Raw genomic sequence first — 19,052 nt, forward strand, 5'->3', positions numbered from 1 at the left:
CTCGAACGCATCACTGGCTTTACCGTTATTTTGACCAAGCTGTCACTCACGCTCCCTCAGATATCTCCCTTTCCCTCTGAAACCGAAGCGGGACAACTACTCAGGATTCTGACACATAGAGACAGATTTTTTAAAGGATTTCTCCTCTGCGGTTAAAACATCTCATAAGGTTAGTGTTTGCTTCTCTGTAAGTCTCTACATATCATCTAATGCGACATTAATGCTAAGTTAGCCTGCTAGCAGCTGCTATTCATTCATTTTTACTGTTAAAACAAATCCTGTTTTGAAGCTGTTGTTCTATTTTGTATATCATACTTTCTAGGTCCAAAGCCAAATGTGTTTAATGAAGGTTGTGACTGTATGAGCTAATTATTTTTATCCGCTGAGCCGCATATTTTGCTGCTGTCAGTGGAGAGGCGCTGTTAGCATCCAGCAGCAGGTGCTGCGGACACAGCCGCTCATCTTGAAGCCGTTCGGGCCACTGCGGTCCTCCACGGCAGCCATGTTGGCTCTACATCCATCCCATCAGCTTTATTTATAATTTTTTTTCTTTTCACACGCTGTCATTAATATTGCATCTGCTAAAGGTGGGCGTTTTCTACCAACAAATAAAGACTTTATCAGCAGCGTTATTGGAGAAAGTATAACAACAGACAGCTTGGAGAATTGAAGCAGCTTATTTGCTTTGCTTCGATGCAAGATAACATACTGTATCATCACATGTAGGTGTGATATAATTATTAGTTGATCTGATAAGACATGAAGCTGCTTCTATGTGAAGTGTTTATATATATTGACTTAATGTCTTTAAATTTTCTCCAAGCCTTTAATCTATTTCATTCTGATATTTGCCATTTATTTGGTCTTATTTCAAGTGCATTCTATTCTCTTGTCTGTTTCTTGCTTAAAGCTGGACTATAAAGCATCAAAACCTTTGAAAAAAGCTGTTCTACCCTTTAGAGTAACATAGGAAATATAACATTCCTAGCTTGCAGTCAGGGGCTTAACAATATTCTTTCCTTTTACAATGTTGTTTCTCCAGAATCATTAGTTTCCAAACGATTAATTTTTCCCTTCTTTTATAGAATGGAAACCTGTAGTTTCCTTATTTCAGCCAGCTTACTGGCAGTGCACATCTGTTTGGCCATTCTTGGTCTCATATTCTTTATTCAGAATATCAGTTTCTTCCTTCAGGTCGACGTCTTAGAGTTACTGCCTGTAGATTGAACCGCTATAAGAACTCATTTGTTCCGCTTTCCATGAAGGCAATAAACGGGATTACGCAGTAAATTGTGGAATAGGCAATGGTATTCAAAATCTAAACTAAGCTGACATGCTTTTTTACGTATTCATTATCTCACATAACAAATTTTTTTAAAGAAGGGTTTTTATAAATTTTTTCTTTCACTTTTTTTTTATTGTGAATGTAATGTAATACGCTTCCTTATGTATTTATTTATTGTCTTATAATGGCATTTTTATAGCAGTGTTTTTGAATGCAGTGTGACACATAGTTTAGACCATGTAGCTGTACCCAAATCAAATTTCCTTTGGGACAATAAAGTTAATCTTCTTAATCATAATCTTTGCTCTCTCCAGGAAATCATTTGTCGCTTAACCAACTTGCCAGTATACATTTATTTTTTTTCTCCCCATCAAGTTGGATGCACAGATCCACATTTTTTCTCTTACGATCTGATTCCAATACTTTCATCTGCAGATTACAATAGTTTTCCAATACCAGAGCTTTGTTTGCTTTCATGTTATTTCCATCCTGAAAATAAAATATGCAAACTGACTGTATTTACTGAATTAGAGACAGATGCCCATAAGGGCTTAACTTTCCTGCTGTTTAAAAAGATTTTTAGCCAAACTTATATTTGTCATAGAAATATACTGAATGGATCAGCTCTAATGGATTGGGCTGATTTTCACCACTAACTGATCTATAATTTCTTCAGTATTGGGAGCGATGCAGATACCAATCAGATCAGTACATCACTAATGAGAAACTAATCATTTTTTTGAAACCCTAGGTTTTTAATGCCTTGTTTACCACTGGTAAGCTGGTTTCCATGCATTTACCTTATTAGCTGCTTTATAAAATGGCAAAAGTAGCTCAGTTTGACAGGACGATTCCCAGGCAGGTCAAAATCTGCTGCGTTACTTCCTAGTATGTTGCATCACGTTTTATATTTGACCCAAAAGATATAAAGAGGCTACTCATAAAAAGTATTCATAGAGGAGCCACGGATAAACTGCTGCAGAAGATTTTTTTATTTTTTCTGTTACAGTAACAGCAGTAATACATTTTTCTGTACTTTCTTAGTTGAACTGTTTTCTTGTTCTTAACTCATTAAACATACCAGCCCTTGTTACATGTAGAATTATCTGGGACAGAAATATAGAAAAAACATAATAAAAATGTACAGAAAAGCCTTTGAATGTTGTTTAAAACTGGTGAACTGCTTCTAGATAAATGATGAAGAAGGAAAGGATAAAACCAGATATCATCAATGGATTCCCTCTCTAATAGTTATATATTAACAACAGTTTGCTTATTGAGGTCATAGTGGTGCCTGTTGCTTTGTCTCTAGATTTCAGAGCCAGATCATCAGATCTCTTCCAGCTCTGCTTGTCATTGTTGCCTTCTGGTCCTAAGAATAATTTTGTCAACTGTATGGGTTACAGTTACCTATAAGCTTCTCCTTATTATGTTCCCCTTCAGGGTTTCACTCACAGCTGCTGTGGTGATTCTATTAAACACGTTGGCGCAAACTGAGCACTTAGATGAATGCTAAAGAGCCATAGAGGGGAGTTTTCCTCACTGCCTCCTCAGTTAGTAACAAGCAGATAAACATCTCAATGAAAAGTATGATTTATCAGGGGAAGCCTGGAGCTTTGCTGGTGTCCACAGTGAGGATTTTCATTTCCTGCTCCTAAACCAAACAGAGCCAGGCTGAGCGGATCCAGATGAAGTTGCAGATATCTGTTATAAAGGAAATATTGAGCAGATCTTCAATGCTGTTTATATGCATGCAGCTCCTTGGTTATAAAGTCATTAAAACCAGAAATCTAAAAGAGGAAATCTGCAATTAGTCACATACACTCAGTGTTTCTGGATGTTATATTTATGGGAAGGTTTTTTTTATAGCTAAAATAAATCGAACTGTATGTCACAGACTCTGCTGTCGTGACACAGACTTGTGTAACTTCTATATCTCATCCAGTCACTCCTCTAACATCTTAAATGCTTGATGTTCTTTTTTTTTATTGCTGACAAACACTTCGCTATGAAGAACATCTCCTATATCACCACCTCCTTGTGTTGTATGTCTGGTTCCTTCTTCTCAGATGAATCTAGGTGCAGGCTGGGTGTGGCGCCTGCTGTTCCTTTCCTCTATGGTCTTGGCGGCCATCGCATCTAGCCATGAGCATCCAGAATCGGAAGCTCTGGGCAGCGATGGGGGTCTAGACGAGGAGGAGCTGCAGGTTCTCATGGCAGATGATGATGAAGAGGAGGAAGCAATGGTGACAGATGAAGAACAGTTTGAGGAGGATAAAGACGGAGCTGAAACGTCTGAAATTGACGCTAATGTTACCTTCCAGGTGGGGAACATGTCCAAGAATAAGAGCATGTTTGGATTTTAAACCTTTGAGTTTGAAATCTGTCTCCACCAATCGCAGGTGACGTACAAGACTCCTGTTCCCACTGGAGATGTGTATTTTACAGAAACGTTTGATGATGGATCACTGGACAGGTATACCAGGGGGTCTGATAAAACTCTGATGGATTTTAGTGATGTTGGGCTTTAGGTGTGCCTAACAGAGTTCTATAACATCCATGTTGGCAGATGGCAGCTATCAAAAACTATGAAGGAGGATGCTGATGAAGACATCGCCAAATATGACGGTTTGTATCTTTATCTGTTAGTCCCTACTGTCTGTTATTTCATCACAGCCCAGATGCATTGCTAATGTAAATGACATATTGAACAATGACAGTGCTTTTAGCTGCCTAAAGCGGTTATTTTAGCTTAGATTGAGTTCTTTATGTTCTCGCTTGTGTTTGCTGTTGAAGATTCTCAGTCATCCAGGTCATAGTCATAACAAAAAAAAAAAAAACCCACTGGACTTTGCTTTCCAAGTTTGGAAATGTTTCGCTTCCCATCCAGGAAGGTTTCTCAATTCAAAATGTCTGGATTTGCTTTGAGGTAGAGGATTTATAGAGTCGTTATGGGAGTTCTTAGCTATGGGAGTCCCCACTATCATCTCAACCCTCCATCACTATGAAGGGGACCAAAATATCTCTCCTGCTCAGCCAGGCCAACAATAACCCTTACTACTCCATTTTCAGAGGCATAAGCCAGTATCATCTCTTGCAGGACAACAATGACCTCAACTACTCCCCATCACTGAGGGGTGGACCTGTTTTTTCAGCTCAATTGGCATTTTTTCTAAGCCATAACAAGGCTCTGTAGGGCTATGCTATAAAGTATATAACTCAACGCTAATCCAGTCATTTTTAATTGAGAAAGCGTCAAGGATGGGAAACGAAACGTCTTCAAACTTGGAAAAGAAAGTCCGGTGGTTTGTTTGTAACTTTTTTAATGTTTTTGTAACTCCCTTGTATCTGTCTTCTTTCTTGGTTGCCTGCAGGAAAGTGGATGGTGGAGCCACTGAAGGAGAACAAGGTTCCAGGAGACCAGGGCCTGGTGCTCAAGTCTCGGGCGAAACATCACGCCATAGCTGCGATGCTGGACAAACCTTTTGTCTTCCAGGATGAACCTCTGGTAGTCCAGTGAGTTGAAAAGAACACACCCGTGCTGTTATTAATAAAACAGACAGGCTCAGAGGTTTAGTCCATGTTTGTTGGTTTTACTCCAGGTATGAGGTGAATTTCCAAGATGGTATTGACTGTGGTGGAGCGTACATCAAACTGCTGTCAGACTCTGGCAGTCTCAGTCTGGTTGGTATCTGGTTGATAAATTAGTGCGGTTAGCCTCACAGATGGTCAGATTACAGATTTAATTGGGATACTTGATTTCATCCTTTTTGTTCCTCCAGGAACAGTTCCATGACAGGACGCCCTACACCATCATGTTCGGACCCGACAAATGTGGAGAGGACTACAAGCTGCACTTCATCTTCCGCCACAAAAACCCCCTGAACAAAGACATGGAGGAGAAGCACGCCAAGAGGGCCGACGTGGACCTGAAGAAGTTCTACATAGACAGGAAGACCCACCTCTACACCCTCGGTATGTGGCTGATTAATGAGGAGCGTCTTTTTTTTTTTTTTTTACATTTTATTTATCACTTCTGTTTCCTTTTAGTCCTGAACCCGGACAACAGCTATGAGATGTTCATCGATCAGTCCAGCGTGAGCCGTGGGAACCTGCTCTCCGACATGGTGCCTCCTGTAAACCCGCCCAAGGAGATCGACGATCCAAATGACTCCAAGCCGGACGACTGGGACGAGCGGGCCAAGATTCCTGACCCTGAGGCTATGAAGCCTGATGACTGGTAATTATATCTACAGATATTACAGAAGTACAGCAGTCTGTGTACCCTCCAGACCTGAACACCATCCATGCAGCAGTTCTAAGAAAATATGAGCGATGGCATGAATCTTTGCTTTGCAGGGACGAGGATGCACCTGCAAAGATTGAGGACCCTGATGCCTTAAAGCCTGAGGGCTGGCTGGATGACGAGCCAGAGTTTGTCTCTGACCCGAACGCAGAGAAACCAGAAGACTGGTGGGTCTTAGAGCTGACCAGCAGCCCCTAAGTGGGTCCTCTAAAACAAAGTGATGAGCAGGGCTGATTGCTCTTTGCTTGGGTTGCAGGGACGAGGAGATGGATGGAGAGTGGGAGGCACCGCAGGTTCCTAACCCAGCCTGTGAGACTGCCCCTGGCTGCGGGGAGTGGAAGAAACCAATGATCAACAACCCACAGTATAAGGGCAAGTGGAAAGCCCCTCTGATTGACAACCCCAACTATCAGGTGACAGGAAATCCTCCATTCAGCTGCCTGTATCTGTGTACATGTTCTTACCCTGAAACCTTCTGCTTCGTCTCCTCTGAAGGGAGTGTGGAAGCCACGGAAAATGATGAACCCCGAATATTTCGAGGACCTGCATCCCTTCAGGATGACACCTTTTAAAGCTGTGGGTCTAGAGCTTTGGTCCATGACCTCAGACATTTACTTCGACAATTTCATCATCACGTCTCATAAGGAGGTCGCTGACCGCTGGGCCTCAGACAGCTGGGGGCTGAAGAAACTGGTGGCAAGTGCCAACGAGGTCAGTGAGGGAAGGTTGGACAGAGTTTCTGTGTTTCAGGGAGGGTTAACAGTTCCACTTCATCTCTGATATCCTGTTTTAATCCCACCAGCCGGGGATATTTGCCCAGCTGATGATGGCAGCCGAGGAGCGACCCTGGCTCTGGATAATCTACATCCTGACAGTCGGCCTCCCTATTGGCCTGGTTGTGCTCTTCTGTTGGCCAAAGGTAGCAGAAAAAACACACAATCTCTACCTTTGTTCTCAACTTTCTGCAAATAATTTCTAAAAGGTCCTATTTGACACTTCCAGAAACCTGTAGATGACTATGTGTACAAAAAGGTCGAACTACCTCAGGCTAGAATAGAAGAGGAGGATGAGGAGGAGGAAGAAGAAGAGGAAGGGGCGGCAGACGAGGAAGACAAAGAAGCTGAACCAGCAGCAGGTGTGACCTTCACCTGTTGGGGTTTATTCACCTGATCGTCTGTTTTACTGCAGCTTTCTTCTTCAACCTCATCATTCTTACCTTTTTATTATGTAAAGGTGAAGGTGTGACGGAGGACAATGGTGCACAAGAGGACAATCAAGAGGGGGCAGATAATGGAGAAGAAGAAGAGATGGAGGAAGAAGAGGAAGAGGAAGAAGCTGAGGAAAGCAACACTCCAGAAAGAACATTAGAAGATGAGGTACATGTTTGGTTACCAGCAGAATGCATCATCTCAGGTCCATCTAACTGAACAGGCACACAGCCTGTAACACACAAGCAAAAGCAGGCTTAAGAGTTTTGACGAGTAGTTCAGAGCAGGTAGCAGACATCATGCAGAGGACTAAAGACTGATGAGGTATTGAAAGATTATTTTACAGGTTTTAAGTCAAGAATAATAAATTAGTTCTTAAACAAAGTTCTGAGCAGCAGTTAACTGAGGTTTAGACAATATCTGATTTTAGGACCATTAGCCTGTCCTACCGACAGGGTAGAGGCCCATCTGTTGAACTGCTATTATATAGGTTTTAATGAGTGTGACCAGACGTCCTCTTTTTCCAGGACATGTCCTACTTTCATACCTAAAAAAAATGCCCGGGGGGAATTTCAGAATCGTCCGGGATTTTGGTCGACTACGGTGCAGCAGAGCTGAGCCGTCAGCACCGTGGTAAAGTTAGTTTGAAGTTGGATACTGGATATTCAAGCTCTGCAGAGTCAGTGGGAACTAGCAAACGGTTGATCCGACTGAGGGACTCCGATGTCGGCCGGCGTCTCTCAGCTGCTCCCTCCTCCCACGCGCTGTGGTGCATTTAGGGACCGTCAACAAATCTTTGAACCAAGCACTCTTGAGAAACAAAAATCAATAAATTCCTTATCTTGTGACCAGCTAAGACCAAACGAATATAAAATCACGGCAATAGATAACATATGTAACACTTGCTTTTATGCAATTTTAAGCTATTTTCAATTTTTTAGATATTTTTAAAGACAAATGTTGGGACTTTTCTTCAATAGCTTCCAGGTCATGTGACCTAGTGACTCAAATTCTTTGGGAAATTGTTTTATTACATTAGCCTGATGGGGCACACTCATTTTTATTTAATTTTAAGCGTATATATAGTTTTAAACATTTTTATTACAAAAATAATTGATATTTCTTCAATAGACTTCAGGTCATTTAAAGCCTTTATAAGTATTTTTGGGCAGGTGGGGGGAAGCATACTGTCACCAGTCGGGTTCGGTCGCTCCATCCCTGGCTGGCTCTGGACCGGGACCAGTCCTGGAGCTGATGGCTCGGTTCAAATGCCCAGTCCGGTCCAGTCAGCCCCCTCCCCCATAAACAAAAAAAGAGTCCTCCTTTTCAGAAACCCAAATCTGGTCACCCTACTTTAATGATGGCTCTATAACATCCAATCATAGTCCTCATCATAATATTAATGACTGCAATATTTGGCTGGATTCCATATTTGATTCAGTCGCTGTGTCAGTTGCTATTTATGGCCCAACAATGCTAACAGGGAAATGCTAAAGCTAACAGAAATAACAGATAAAGGTGTGTTAATCAGAGGCCTATCTTTGACTATACTTGCCTTGATTGAAGATTCAAACTTTTCTCAAAGGGGTCAAACCTTAACATTATTGTAATTGTTTGAAGTTATTTCAATGAAAAAATCATCCCATCAATTTATTCCTCCTTTCATGGGAGAGGAGGCAGCAGGCTCCTAACTGTCCAGCAGAAATTCCACAAAAAAATTAATTGATTACCAACTAAACCAGTTTTTAATGATGGCATTCAAACCAATCCTCTTCTTAATGTAAATGCCTTCACTATACTTTAATACTTTATAACCGATTAACCCAGTAATACATCTAGCTTCTCCAAACTGATATTTTGCTTAAAACTACGCTTCAGAGCCTCACTTTAATACTGAATAGAAGACACTTAGCCTTTGCAAATTCAACTCTCCTTTCAAATTTAATCCAGAGAGGACTGAGGAAAAACTGTAAATGTTACATTCAGATGCCTGTGAAAAACAGTTATGTATATATAAATCTATATATAACTTTTTTGAGGATTTTGACTGACCTAACCTAAACTTAACCTGAAGTGAATCGTTTGTCAACTTTAGCTTCTGTTTGGGTTTCAGCAGGGAGATGAAGGCAACGTTGCTGAAGAGAGCCACAAACAAGCCGTCAGAAAGAGGAGGGTACGGAAAGACTGAGGCCAGCCTCATACCCGCCATCTCTTCTCCTCCGTGGGAGAGAAGGTGAAAGTGGTCTTCTCTGTTCTAGCTGCTCTCTCCTCCCTGAGTGGAGCAGCGTGGCATTTCCTCCAACCCAGACGGTAGCCTGCAGTCACCCGGCCGCCCCATCTGTGTCTCAGCTCTGAACCACCTAGCCCAGGTTTTCAGCCTCAAAGACCCACACACCCCGTTCCATGTCTCCCCCTTCCTCCCATCTGCTCTGTGGGAGGAGCCAGCCAGAGGTGACGTCTTCTTGTCCCCCCCCGTCTTCCACCGTCTCTAGCCTCCGTATCGTTTCCAACCTTCATCTGTGTCAGACGTCAACATCTTCCTCCTGTTTTTACCTTCTCTCTCCACAAACCATCCACCTGCTGTCCTTAAAGCAGCACAGCCTCAGGCTGCTGTTAACACACTTTATAATTTTACGGCAAACGCAGAGTTTTATTCACGTCTGTTCTTCATTTGAGGGGAAAGTTTCACAATAATTGTCGTTTCAAAACACTGAGGCTAGAGTGAAGGCTAACCAGTCCTCCTCAGCTTGGTTTAAAGAATCCAGCTAAGAAAACCAATATTGCATTTGCTGTTTTGACTTTTAGCTAGTTTGTAATGAGCATCTTAACTTTTTTAATGTGAAGTTGAAAATGAGCTCCGATCTTCTATTTATTGGTTTGAATTTGTTTCACGCCGTTATGAATAAAGGTTTAATATTAAAGATCTGAGCTCCATGTGTGACACTCATTTGCTTTGAGCAGAGGTCTGAAATATGAACATATATAAATAACTGATCTAGGCTTGTAGCAAAAGTAGACTTTTATTTTGCCTTTCTAATTAATTGTGAGAAAGGAAACCAGATTTCTGATATTTTAAAATAAACCTAAATGCAGCAGTGCTTTCTTAAAACAGCTCTCCAAGCTCATTGGCTGGGAGAGATGCTGGCCTTATATTAATGTCTGAAGAGTTTGTAATTGACCCTTCTGCCAAATCTTAGCTCTAAATCCTGTTTACAGTTTGTATATTCGCTCTTGGAAGTAAAACTAACAAAAAGAGAGAAATTTTGTCCATTTTGATAATTTTTTTTATTTTACATAGACCTGTGCAGATATGACGGAGTGATATTTGAGAGCTTTTATTAAAACAAAACAAAATATTCAAAGGCAGTTTGACTCTAAACATGAGCAGGAAGTGACTAAGGGGGAATTTAGAATGACACACAGTATAAACATGACCTTGACCGGCACAGATAATGTTCCACCCACCTCCCTGAAGTCGAACATTTAGGTGACAACTACACACGAATGATGTTCATCAAAGTAGGCCATAACCATATTTAGGGGAAAACATACCTCGTATTAAAAAAGGTTTGTATTTGTACGCCCCATTAACTCAGAAACATTTTAAATCCAGGTGCACACATGGATGCCCTCCATGAGATTCTGATAACTTGCTAAACAATAGTTTTAACTCTGGGAGAACTGCAGACAAATAGGTGAGTTTAGTAACCAGTAATGCACTAGAACTGCTAAAGAACTTTCAATCATTTATGAACGTATTTTAATCAATTAAATCTTGGACTCAACAGTTTTAAAGAAAATCTACCTGCTTTCACCTTTTGACGTGTAAAGATCAGCTGGAGTTTCTTCACAATAATTCATTACTCCCAATATTTTCCTCTAATGCAGGCCATACCTTTCAGGATTATTTATTTGCCATATAGTCTGAGAACTATTCCTTCTTCTTTACAATCATACACTTCTATATGTTGCTTAATCCTTTTATACTTCTCGTCTGTATATTTTCTGCGTGGATAACAGACACGCCCTGACTGCCGGCGCGCTATGAAGATGACTTCCTGACCAAACCGATCGGATCAATACCACTTAGAGCCCTTCTAGCAGCTCTGAAAGCATCTTTCTTTCTTTCTCATGTTACTTCACCTGTTCTATCTTCCTCCATCACAAGTAGAGGAACCAAAAGCACTAAATTTAAACTCGATTTAGCTTCATTTATAATTTCTTGGTTAAAACTGAAACTTAAAGAGTTCTTTTAGTAGCGATCCAAACACTGCTTGTGACGTCTTTAGCTTTTAGCTTCTGTGCTTTTCTGCCATCACTGAGCTCTGGAAGCTGATTTCCAAGCATCACTAAAGATTCCTCAGCTTTATCCAGTTTAGAGCTAAATTTAATGACAGTTCATTAGATATGTTAATACTTATTCCTTATACATGCTGTTGTTATACAATTGTTCATTCTGCATAACACTGGTCAGCTAATGAGCTGCAAGCAGAGGAATACAGTTGGAAACACGAAGGGGGGAAAAAAGACCAACTGAAGTACCAGATCCAGCTGTCAAACAACATATTTTACAAAATAAATAAAATTTATGCTGATAAGTTTCTTTGTAACATTTTTTTTAATGTTTAACTTAATTTTGAACATTACGTTTAGTCGAGACTCAACGAAAATGTCCCAAATGTTGGTGCGTTCAAATGTAAACAAAACTTTTTACAAACACTATTTTCATTATTTACATTAGTTTAGTTCTGACTCGGGTAAAATGGTTACAGGAATCCCTCCCTCCCGCCTTCTCCGTGTCCCTGGAAATCCACCGTGCGCGTCTGACACAGCCTCACTTGCGCTTGCTCTTGGTGTCGGTGGTCTGGAAGACGCTGGAGGCCGACATCAGGTTCTCGATGTACTGACCCAGAACCTGGTTCTCTGACTTTAACTTCAGGTTCTCCTCCTTTACTGCGTCGACTCGAGCAGACAGGTCTGAAACGTCCGAATGAGAGACCTTAGAAATCTGCTCCAGCACATTTATCTTGGAAAATGTGAAACTGAAAACTGTATTTAAACTGAATCAAACCAAACTTAGTTTTCCTGAAAGATATTCATACCCTGAACTTTTTCACATGTCATTTTTGGGGGATTTTATGTGATAAGCTAACAAAGAACAACAAATCTAAATGACATTAAAACAAAAAAACAAGATACCAGTAAGTAGAAATAATCTCCATGTAAATAAACTCCTGTAGCTTTATGAGAAGGTAAAAGAACAATTAAATCCATCACCTAAAAACGGATCAACTGCAAAGAAGAACAACCTTCAGAGGAGCACTCAGACCTCTAGTAACTCTGGAGGAGCTGCAGAGTTCCACAGCTAAGGAGGGTGAGTCTGACAGCCCAACCCTACATTATTTACTAAACAACTCAATCTAGCTGTCATAGCAGAGGGGTCTAGTTATCAGGAAAATAAATTCTTCCACATAGCTAACTAAATTAGCTCTGGTTGGTTAAATATGTCCCGCAGTTAAAATTTCTTGAAAGCTCCTGCCGACCTTCCAGTGTGTGCTGCAGCTCCAAAACCTGATTGATCAACCTCGTCTTCTCCTCCATCTCAGCCTGGTTCTCCAGGTCTCCTGAAACACACAATAATTCAGTGTTAGCAATAAAATAAAAAACACCTAACAAATAACATTTCCTGCTAAACTGCAGGACTCACCATCTATGTCACAGTTCATGATGAAGAGATCGTCCTCCTGTTTAGTATACAGGGCTGCAGATCCACTGTTGGCTAACGGAGAGAAACGCAGGTGAAGTTCAGATGTGCTGCTTTGCAATTCTTTAAAAGTTTTACATCATTTACAATTTTTTTTGTGTTTTTTTTTTCCATGGCTCCTGTTGCAGTATTTCAGGCATACCATATACAGAAGCTACTTGTCTAAATATAAAAATAAATCCCAGGAATATGGAAGTAAGTAAGCAGGCTACACTGATTTAATGATAACCTGTGTTTGATTATTTTAGTGTGCTGTAGGAAAGCTTAACATGTATGATTCATTTGGATGTTATTTAGGGTACATATATTTTTTGGGGATTCACCTGCCTAGAGCTAAAATATTACCCCATGTCTGGTATTAATAAAAATCACTGACTAATTTGGATCTGATGGGAAATCAGCTCTCCGCCAGCTGTGTGTCTCCTTAATAAATCCGTTTCATTTAAATTCATGGGTTTTAGGCAACTCTTTTAAAAATTTGACCTCATCTTTGTTTATCATTGGGAAATATGGTCACCTCGGGTTAGAGGTTAATAAGACCATCATCATCATCAGACACTAGATTTGACCAGCAGGTGTAATTTCCTAAATACACTCTGCCTTTTAATGCTTTAATAATTCATAATATTCTTCTTTATACGGCTGGTTATAGAAGGTAAACAGCAAAAGGGAGGAAAGCGAGTTAATATGAAGACCTTCAAATGTACCAAAAATTAAAGATGGTTAACTTTTTTTTTTTTTTTTTTTTGCAATAAATTAAATTGGAGCAAAATATTTTGAGACTAAACTGTTTTATATCAGGAAAGTTGATTAACAAATGATAATACTAAAGAAATCTATCTTTTATAATCCATTATCTGTATAAATGGATATTATCAGGTTTTATTTGGAAACAGGATGAGAGCTCAGGTGCCTCTGCTTTGATGATGAGGATGAGGATGAGTACCGCGCCCTGCATCAGAGGTGAACCCCTGTCTGCTTTCTGCTGACAGGATCTCTATCACTGCTCAGGTTGATTATTGAATAATGCAATCAACCCTGGAGAGAAATAAACTACCTTGTGAACAAAAAAATAAACACCGTGAAACGTCACATTTAGGCCAAACGAGAAAAGGGTGAAAACGTGTCCGATAATGGGTGCGCTTAGCTTAGCCATATTAGCCAACTAGCTTCGCAGCTAACCCCTCCTAACATCAGATACAAGGTTAATGAAAAGCAAGAAGCGAGGGTTATAAACTGCGATTTTTGACTCAGGTAGAAAGGTAACAAGTCAAATTAAACACTGGTGTTAAGCTGGTATTTAAAGCCATCGTCTGCTAATGGCGACTGTTAGCATTCTATAATCCGTTTTTAACAGCAAGTTGGACGTTTTTCTTACAGTTTTTTGGGAAACGGAGGATTCTTACTCACCTACAGTTAAAAGAACGACCTTTTAGTGTAGTCAAGTTGCTCTATGATGTTTTACTCAACCGAGTTGAAGATGGAGAGAGATGACGACAGTTGATATTAAAAAAAACAAAAACCTCCACCGGGTGTTTTTATTTTTAAGATCTACCAACAGGGGGCGCACTATCAGCAGCTGACAAGCGGGTAAAGCAATGAGAGAAGCAGCCTCTGTCTGCCTGTATGGCAAGCCATTATAGCATTTATCTTGTACCCTTTTTTTTCCCCAGAGGTCATTGTCTTTTGCACAAGAGTGTAACTTTGTGAGGAAAGTTGGTGGGACCACTCTCAGGGTGGTGGCTGATGGACCTATAGTTACTCCACACAAACGCTCTCAATAGGGTTTGCATTTTCCAAAAAGGACCTAAAACATATATTTATTGAATTAATGGCTTTCCTATTTTTGAGAACAAAAAAGACCCAAAATACACTTACATTTATATTTATAGATAGACATTAATGTGTATTAAAAAAAGGAGGAATAACAGCTGATTCAGATGCAAACAGCAATATATCATGCCTCCCTAGTATGTACACAATTTCAGTTTAATTCATCAATCCATCAGTCCATCCAGAAAACTGTGGATTGATTGATAAATATTTTTCACTTTAAGCTACATTATTGATTATCCTCCTTCAAAAGCAGCAAAATAAAATTTAGAAATTTGTCCCACATATTACCAAAGTCTATGTATAGAAATTATTGGTGGGGACATGTCCACACCAGTCCTTCAGAAAGTTACGAACCTACTTTTGCTTGTTCTGCTCTGCACTACAGTAAAAAATAAAAAAAACTTTTACTTGTATATAGCCTGGCAGAGCTTTGGAAACAGCTGTGGACACACACAAAAAAGCGTTAGTGTCCTTATGCGTTCTGATTCAGGATTAATATTATAAAGATACCTAAATCTTTGATCAGATTAGAGTGTAGCCTACCAAAGGAAAACATTTCTATTACAGTAATTTCAAAACATGTATATTATCTTCCTCCCTGTATTTCTCTTATGTGCTCCCTGTAGTCTGTGACCTTAAACATTTTAGGCAATACCATTTGTTGTGAGAAAGCTTGAAAAATACAAATTCACAACATTGGAAATATATTAGCAACAATTATTGCTATCCAAACACTAATGTCCATTGTAAACATTGTGCCAATTAGCATTACAAGGAAAATATATTCCCACTAAATTGGGAGCCTTGCTTACAAATTTCATACAGTAAATTTCATACCCCGTATAGATGGTGCCACATCTGTAAGGACAGACATAAAGATGAAGGGGACCAAATTTCCTTTCTTGCTGCTAAAAGGGTCCAGACCGACTATAGAGTACTGGATCAAATTCCATCACCGTGCTGACCTGTTTGTTGTCTATTTAAAAGTATTGCATTGCTGTATAAGGCACTATTTTTTTTTACATACATTTTAGAGTTTCTTGTTAAGTAAGAACTTGAAGAAATGACCCAATGTTTCCAGGATCAATAACAAAAGGGTGTCTAGTGTCTCAGTGTCTAGTTTGTATCTCTACAATTGAAACTGACTCCCTGAAAACCACAGTAAAACAGAAAATTATGGCTCCTTTAACATTTTTTGTTTAAAACAGCTGTTGATAAAAAAAAAAAAATCCAACCAATGAAATGTCTGCCTGATCACTGATTATTAATTAAAGCATGACATTAGAGATTAAATTCTGATTCAAACCTCAGTTAAAAATTTTGCTCTTAATCTTAAGTTTATGGTTTTCACATCCCATTGTGATGTCTCATATAGAATGTTTGTATAAATAAACTTGCCTTCTTGACTTGCCTTTTTTTGGCATGTTAGAGGCGATGCTTGAGGTGTTGCATTAAAAACCTTCCATTTCCATCAGAAACATACAAATTAATTTCCAGAGTAGCAAAATTCCTCTAATTCTCCTGACACTTAGCGAAATAATTAGTTTATCTCAAGTGACCTCCACATGATACATGAAGTCTGACTGTAAAAAAGGACACGCTCTTTGAAGGGTCATGTTCTTTGAATTTTTCAGGGCTTTCAACACCATCAGACCAGAGCTGCTGAGAGGGAAGCTAGAGGATACTGGAGTGGACAGACATCTTGCTGCCTGGACCATCAACTACCTCACCGAACCCCCTTAGTACATGCGGCTGCATGGCTGCCAGTCAGAGGTTGCAGTCTGCAGTACTGGGGGCCCCCCAGGGCACCGTTCTGTTTCTTTTCCTCTTCACCCATTACACATCAGACTTCACCTACAACACAGACAGCTGCCATCTCCAGAAGTTCTCAGATGACTCGGCCATTGTAGGCTGTGTTTCTGAGGGGAACGAGCTGGAGTATTGATTGGTCATCATGAACTTTGTAGACTGGTGTGAGAAGAACCACCTGTGTTTTAACACCGGTAAGACCAGAAAGACGGTGATCGACGTCAGGAGAAGACCCATACCTGGGTGTTTATGTCAATAGCAACCTGGACTGGACTCATAACACTGACGCCCTGTCTGAGAAGTGCCAGAGCCCCCTCCACCTCCTGAGGAGGCTGAGATCCTTTGTAATGAGCAGTTCCTTGCTTAAAACCTTCTATGACTCTGTGGTGGCATCAGCCCTCCTCTACGCTGTTATCTGCTGGGCAGAAAGAGACTGAATAAACTGGTGAGAAAGGCCGCTACTGCCCTAGGCTGCACTCTGGACTCAGTGGAGGAAGTGGCTGACAGGAGGGCGCTGTCCAAGCTTGCATCCATCATGGACAACACCTTTCACCCCTTGCACCAGACTGTAGAAGAGCAAAGCAGCTCCTTTAGTGAAAGACTTTTACACCCTGTTTGTAAAAAAGAGCACTACTGCAGGTCATTCATCCCTGCTGCAACCAGACTCTACAATGCGACACAACGGCAATAACTTGTGCAACGTACAATGTGCAATTACTATTTGATACTCTGTGCAATAACCTGTCTCTCTATATTTGACACCCAGTGCAATAACTATATATATAAATATCCATCTATAGAAATACCCATGTAAACACCCCATGCAATAACCCTGTATAATGATCCTACTGTAAAAAAAAAAAAAAAAAAAAAAGCTGTCATATTTATGTACGGTGTATATCCCATGCACCTTTTTCTTCTTTTGATGTAACAAATACATTTCTCCACTGTGAGATCAATAAAGTCAATCAATAAATTTGCAAAAGGACAGTTGTATATCCTCTTGTAAAATGTGTGTCTATTAATTATATCTCAAGAATGTGTTATGATCTCATAAATACATTTGAAGAGACATGTTTTAGATCAGTAAATTAAACTTAAAGAGAACCAGTAATAAAGTCTGGTGAATTCAGAGGCCTTCCTCCGATCCCTTTTAGAGCTTACCTAAACAGCCACTCGCCTTCCCTGTCTGGTAGCCCTTTGTTCCATAAGTCAGGTGTATGTTGAGGTGAACGTAGGAAAATAGCCAGTATATTCAAATGTGGACAGTTGTTTTACACCCAAGGAGAATCATTTGTACTGAATTTACTATGCAAAGGCAAGCAAATTGCAGCTGACTAGAATCAGTTACAAAAGCAGGATTTGGTCTCTTGCTTAAGAGATCCTTACATTTGATAAACAACTTCTGTACCTGAGTCGTCTGCCAGAGAGATGGTGGTAAACGCCCCATCGTCCATGTAGGCCTCAGGGGCTTCTGTGTTGTTGTCGTCCTCCAGCTTGGATAGTTTTTTTTCTATTTGACACACTCCTTCATAAGTGTTTCAAGTTTCTGTCGTCCTCTTTTCTCCTGTTTTCTTTCACTTCTGCCCTTCCTGCTCAGGCACCTGCCGCTGCATTCGTCCATATGCCATTGGTTACCTGTCCTACCTGACTGGCAGCTCAGGTTACACCGCTGTCATGGCAACAACTGTCTAAAACACAGAGAGACAAGCCTACAGGAAAAATACCAAGGGTCAAAGATTAAACTCCAGAAGGCTCATGTGAAACGCAGTCATAATCGTGTGCTTAAACTTGACATTAAGAGTGCTTTTAGTGAGTTACATGTAAACAGCCTGCAGCTCACTGCAAGCGTTTACCTGTGGTTTAGCATTGCTTTATCTTATTTCAACTGAACATAGATGAAGGCAGCCACAGTCGGCCTATGGGAGCGCCCTCAGTTAACTGTCATGTTGCAGATTATGGACAAACTCTATCATGATTTAGTTGAGACCAATCTGGATTAAAGATTCACAAAATTCTTCATAAACCTTAAGAGAAATAGATACATGCATCGTGAAAAAAGTCACAGTAAAAGGGCAAACATGATCCTCTACCTCATACGATATAAAGTGATCCTAATCTTAGTTAATGTAAGTAAAACAATAAATGTAACCATCTACCTATTGAACAAGGAGATCGTTATATAGTACAATATATTTAAATTCAACATTAATATTCAGCAAACGTTCATAACAAAAATTAATGCAAGACCTTAATGTTAATCTAACACACTATCTTTGCAGTAATTACTAAATAATTAAGAGAAACACTAATAATCATAAGGTAAAACAAGAACAATTAACAACATCTATTCTACAAATTAAATTAAATACAAAGTAAAGTTCAAAGTTCTGCTAAAATGCTCAAGCTTTTTCCTCTCAAGCTAAAAGGAAAGAACTTAATCAAGAACTAGCAGGTATACCTTTAAATGGCTAAAGAAATGAAGTGGACTAGTCAAAGCCTGGACTTGATCTTAAAAAAATGCAGTGACATACTCTGAAATATATCTGTCTTGTCTGAAAACCGCTGGATGTACTAACGTTAAAATATGTTTTGAAGAGAGGGAACCACACAAACCAAAATACAGGATGAATATTCACAGGTTATCTTTATCTGGCATTAGGATTGGTTTGATTGTTGTGACAATAAAACTCAAAACTGAGAAATCAGTAAGGGTGGCAAACACTTTATAACAGCATTGTCGAGTTTTCATATACTTAAACTGATACTTCTCCATCTTTGGACACTCTATGAATCATGTTAGCTTTAAATAAATGTCTTGTCTAGAAGATTAAAGGCCAGACC

At 39.9% G+C, this 19,052-nt stretch overlaps 2 protein-coding genes across 6 annotated transcripts; one reads left to right on the top strand and one right to left on the bottom strand.

Moving 5' to 3' along the window:
• The first annotated feature begins 5 nt into the window (after positions 1-5).
• On the top strand, positions 6-9,727 carry clgn (calmegin). Of its 3 annotated transcripts, XM_038290524.1 has the most exons (15): positions 6-169; positions 3,355-3,609; positions 3,688-3,761; positions 3,855-3,913; positions 4,660-4,801; positions 4,888-4,969; positions 5,068-5,260; positions 5,336-5,525; positions 5,645-5,758; positions 5,848-6,004; positions 6,087-6,302; positions 6,394-6,510; positions 6,594-6,726; positions 6,825-6,967; positions 8,913-9,727. In XM_038290524.1, exons 2-15 carry the CDS (start codon positions 3,355-3,357, stop codon positions 8,985-8,987), a joined length of 1,950 nt encoding a protein of 649 aa, XP_038146452.1. In that variant the 5' UTR covers positions 6-169; the 3' UTR covers positions 8,988-9,727. The 3 variants fall into 3 exon arrangements, with proteins under 3 accessions (XP_038146452.1, XP_038146450.1, XP_038146451.1); XM_038290522.1 differs by having other exon boundaries at positions 5,068-5,525; XM_038290523.1 differs by having other exon boundaries at positions 5,068-5,525; positions 8,916-9,727.
• Positions 9,728-11,173: 1,446 nt separating this feature from the next.
• On the bottom strand, positions 11,174-17,847 carry scoca (short coiled-coil protein a). Of its 3 annotated transcripts, none has more exons than XM_038290526.1 (4): positions 17,620-17,847; positions 12,507-12,578; positions 12,343-12,423; positions 11,174-11,776 (listed from the first exon to the last, which is right to left on the bottom strand). In XM_038290526.1, exons 1-4 carry the CDS (start codon positions 17,663-17,665, stop codon positions 11,634-11,636), a joined length of 342 nt encoding a protein of 113 aa, XP_038146454.1. In that variant the 5' UTR covers positions 17,666-17,847; the 3' UTR covers positions 11,174-11,633. The 3 variants fall into 3 exon arrangements, with proteins under 3 accessions (XP_038146454.1, XP_038146455.1, XP_038146456.1); XM_038290527.1 differs by lacking the exon at positions 17,620-17,847 and adding an exon at positions 13,974-14,131; XM_038290528.1 differs by lacking the exon at positions 17,620-17,847 and adding an exon at positions 13,978-14,122.
• Between the last annotated feature and the right edge of the window lie 1,205 nt (positions 17,848-19,052).

This window comes from Cyprinodon tularosa, unplaced genomic scaffold (assembly GCF_016077235.1).
Source record: "Cyprinodon tularosa strain WSP-4 unplaced genomic scaffold, ASM1607723v1 ctg283, whole genome shotgun sequence".
Classification (NCBI taxonomy): domain Eukaryota; kingdom Metazoa; phylum Chordata; class Actinopteri; order Cyprinodontiformes; family Cyprinodontidae; genus Cyprinodon; species Cyprinodon tularosa.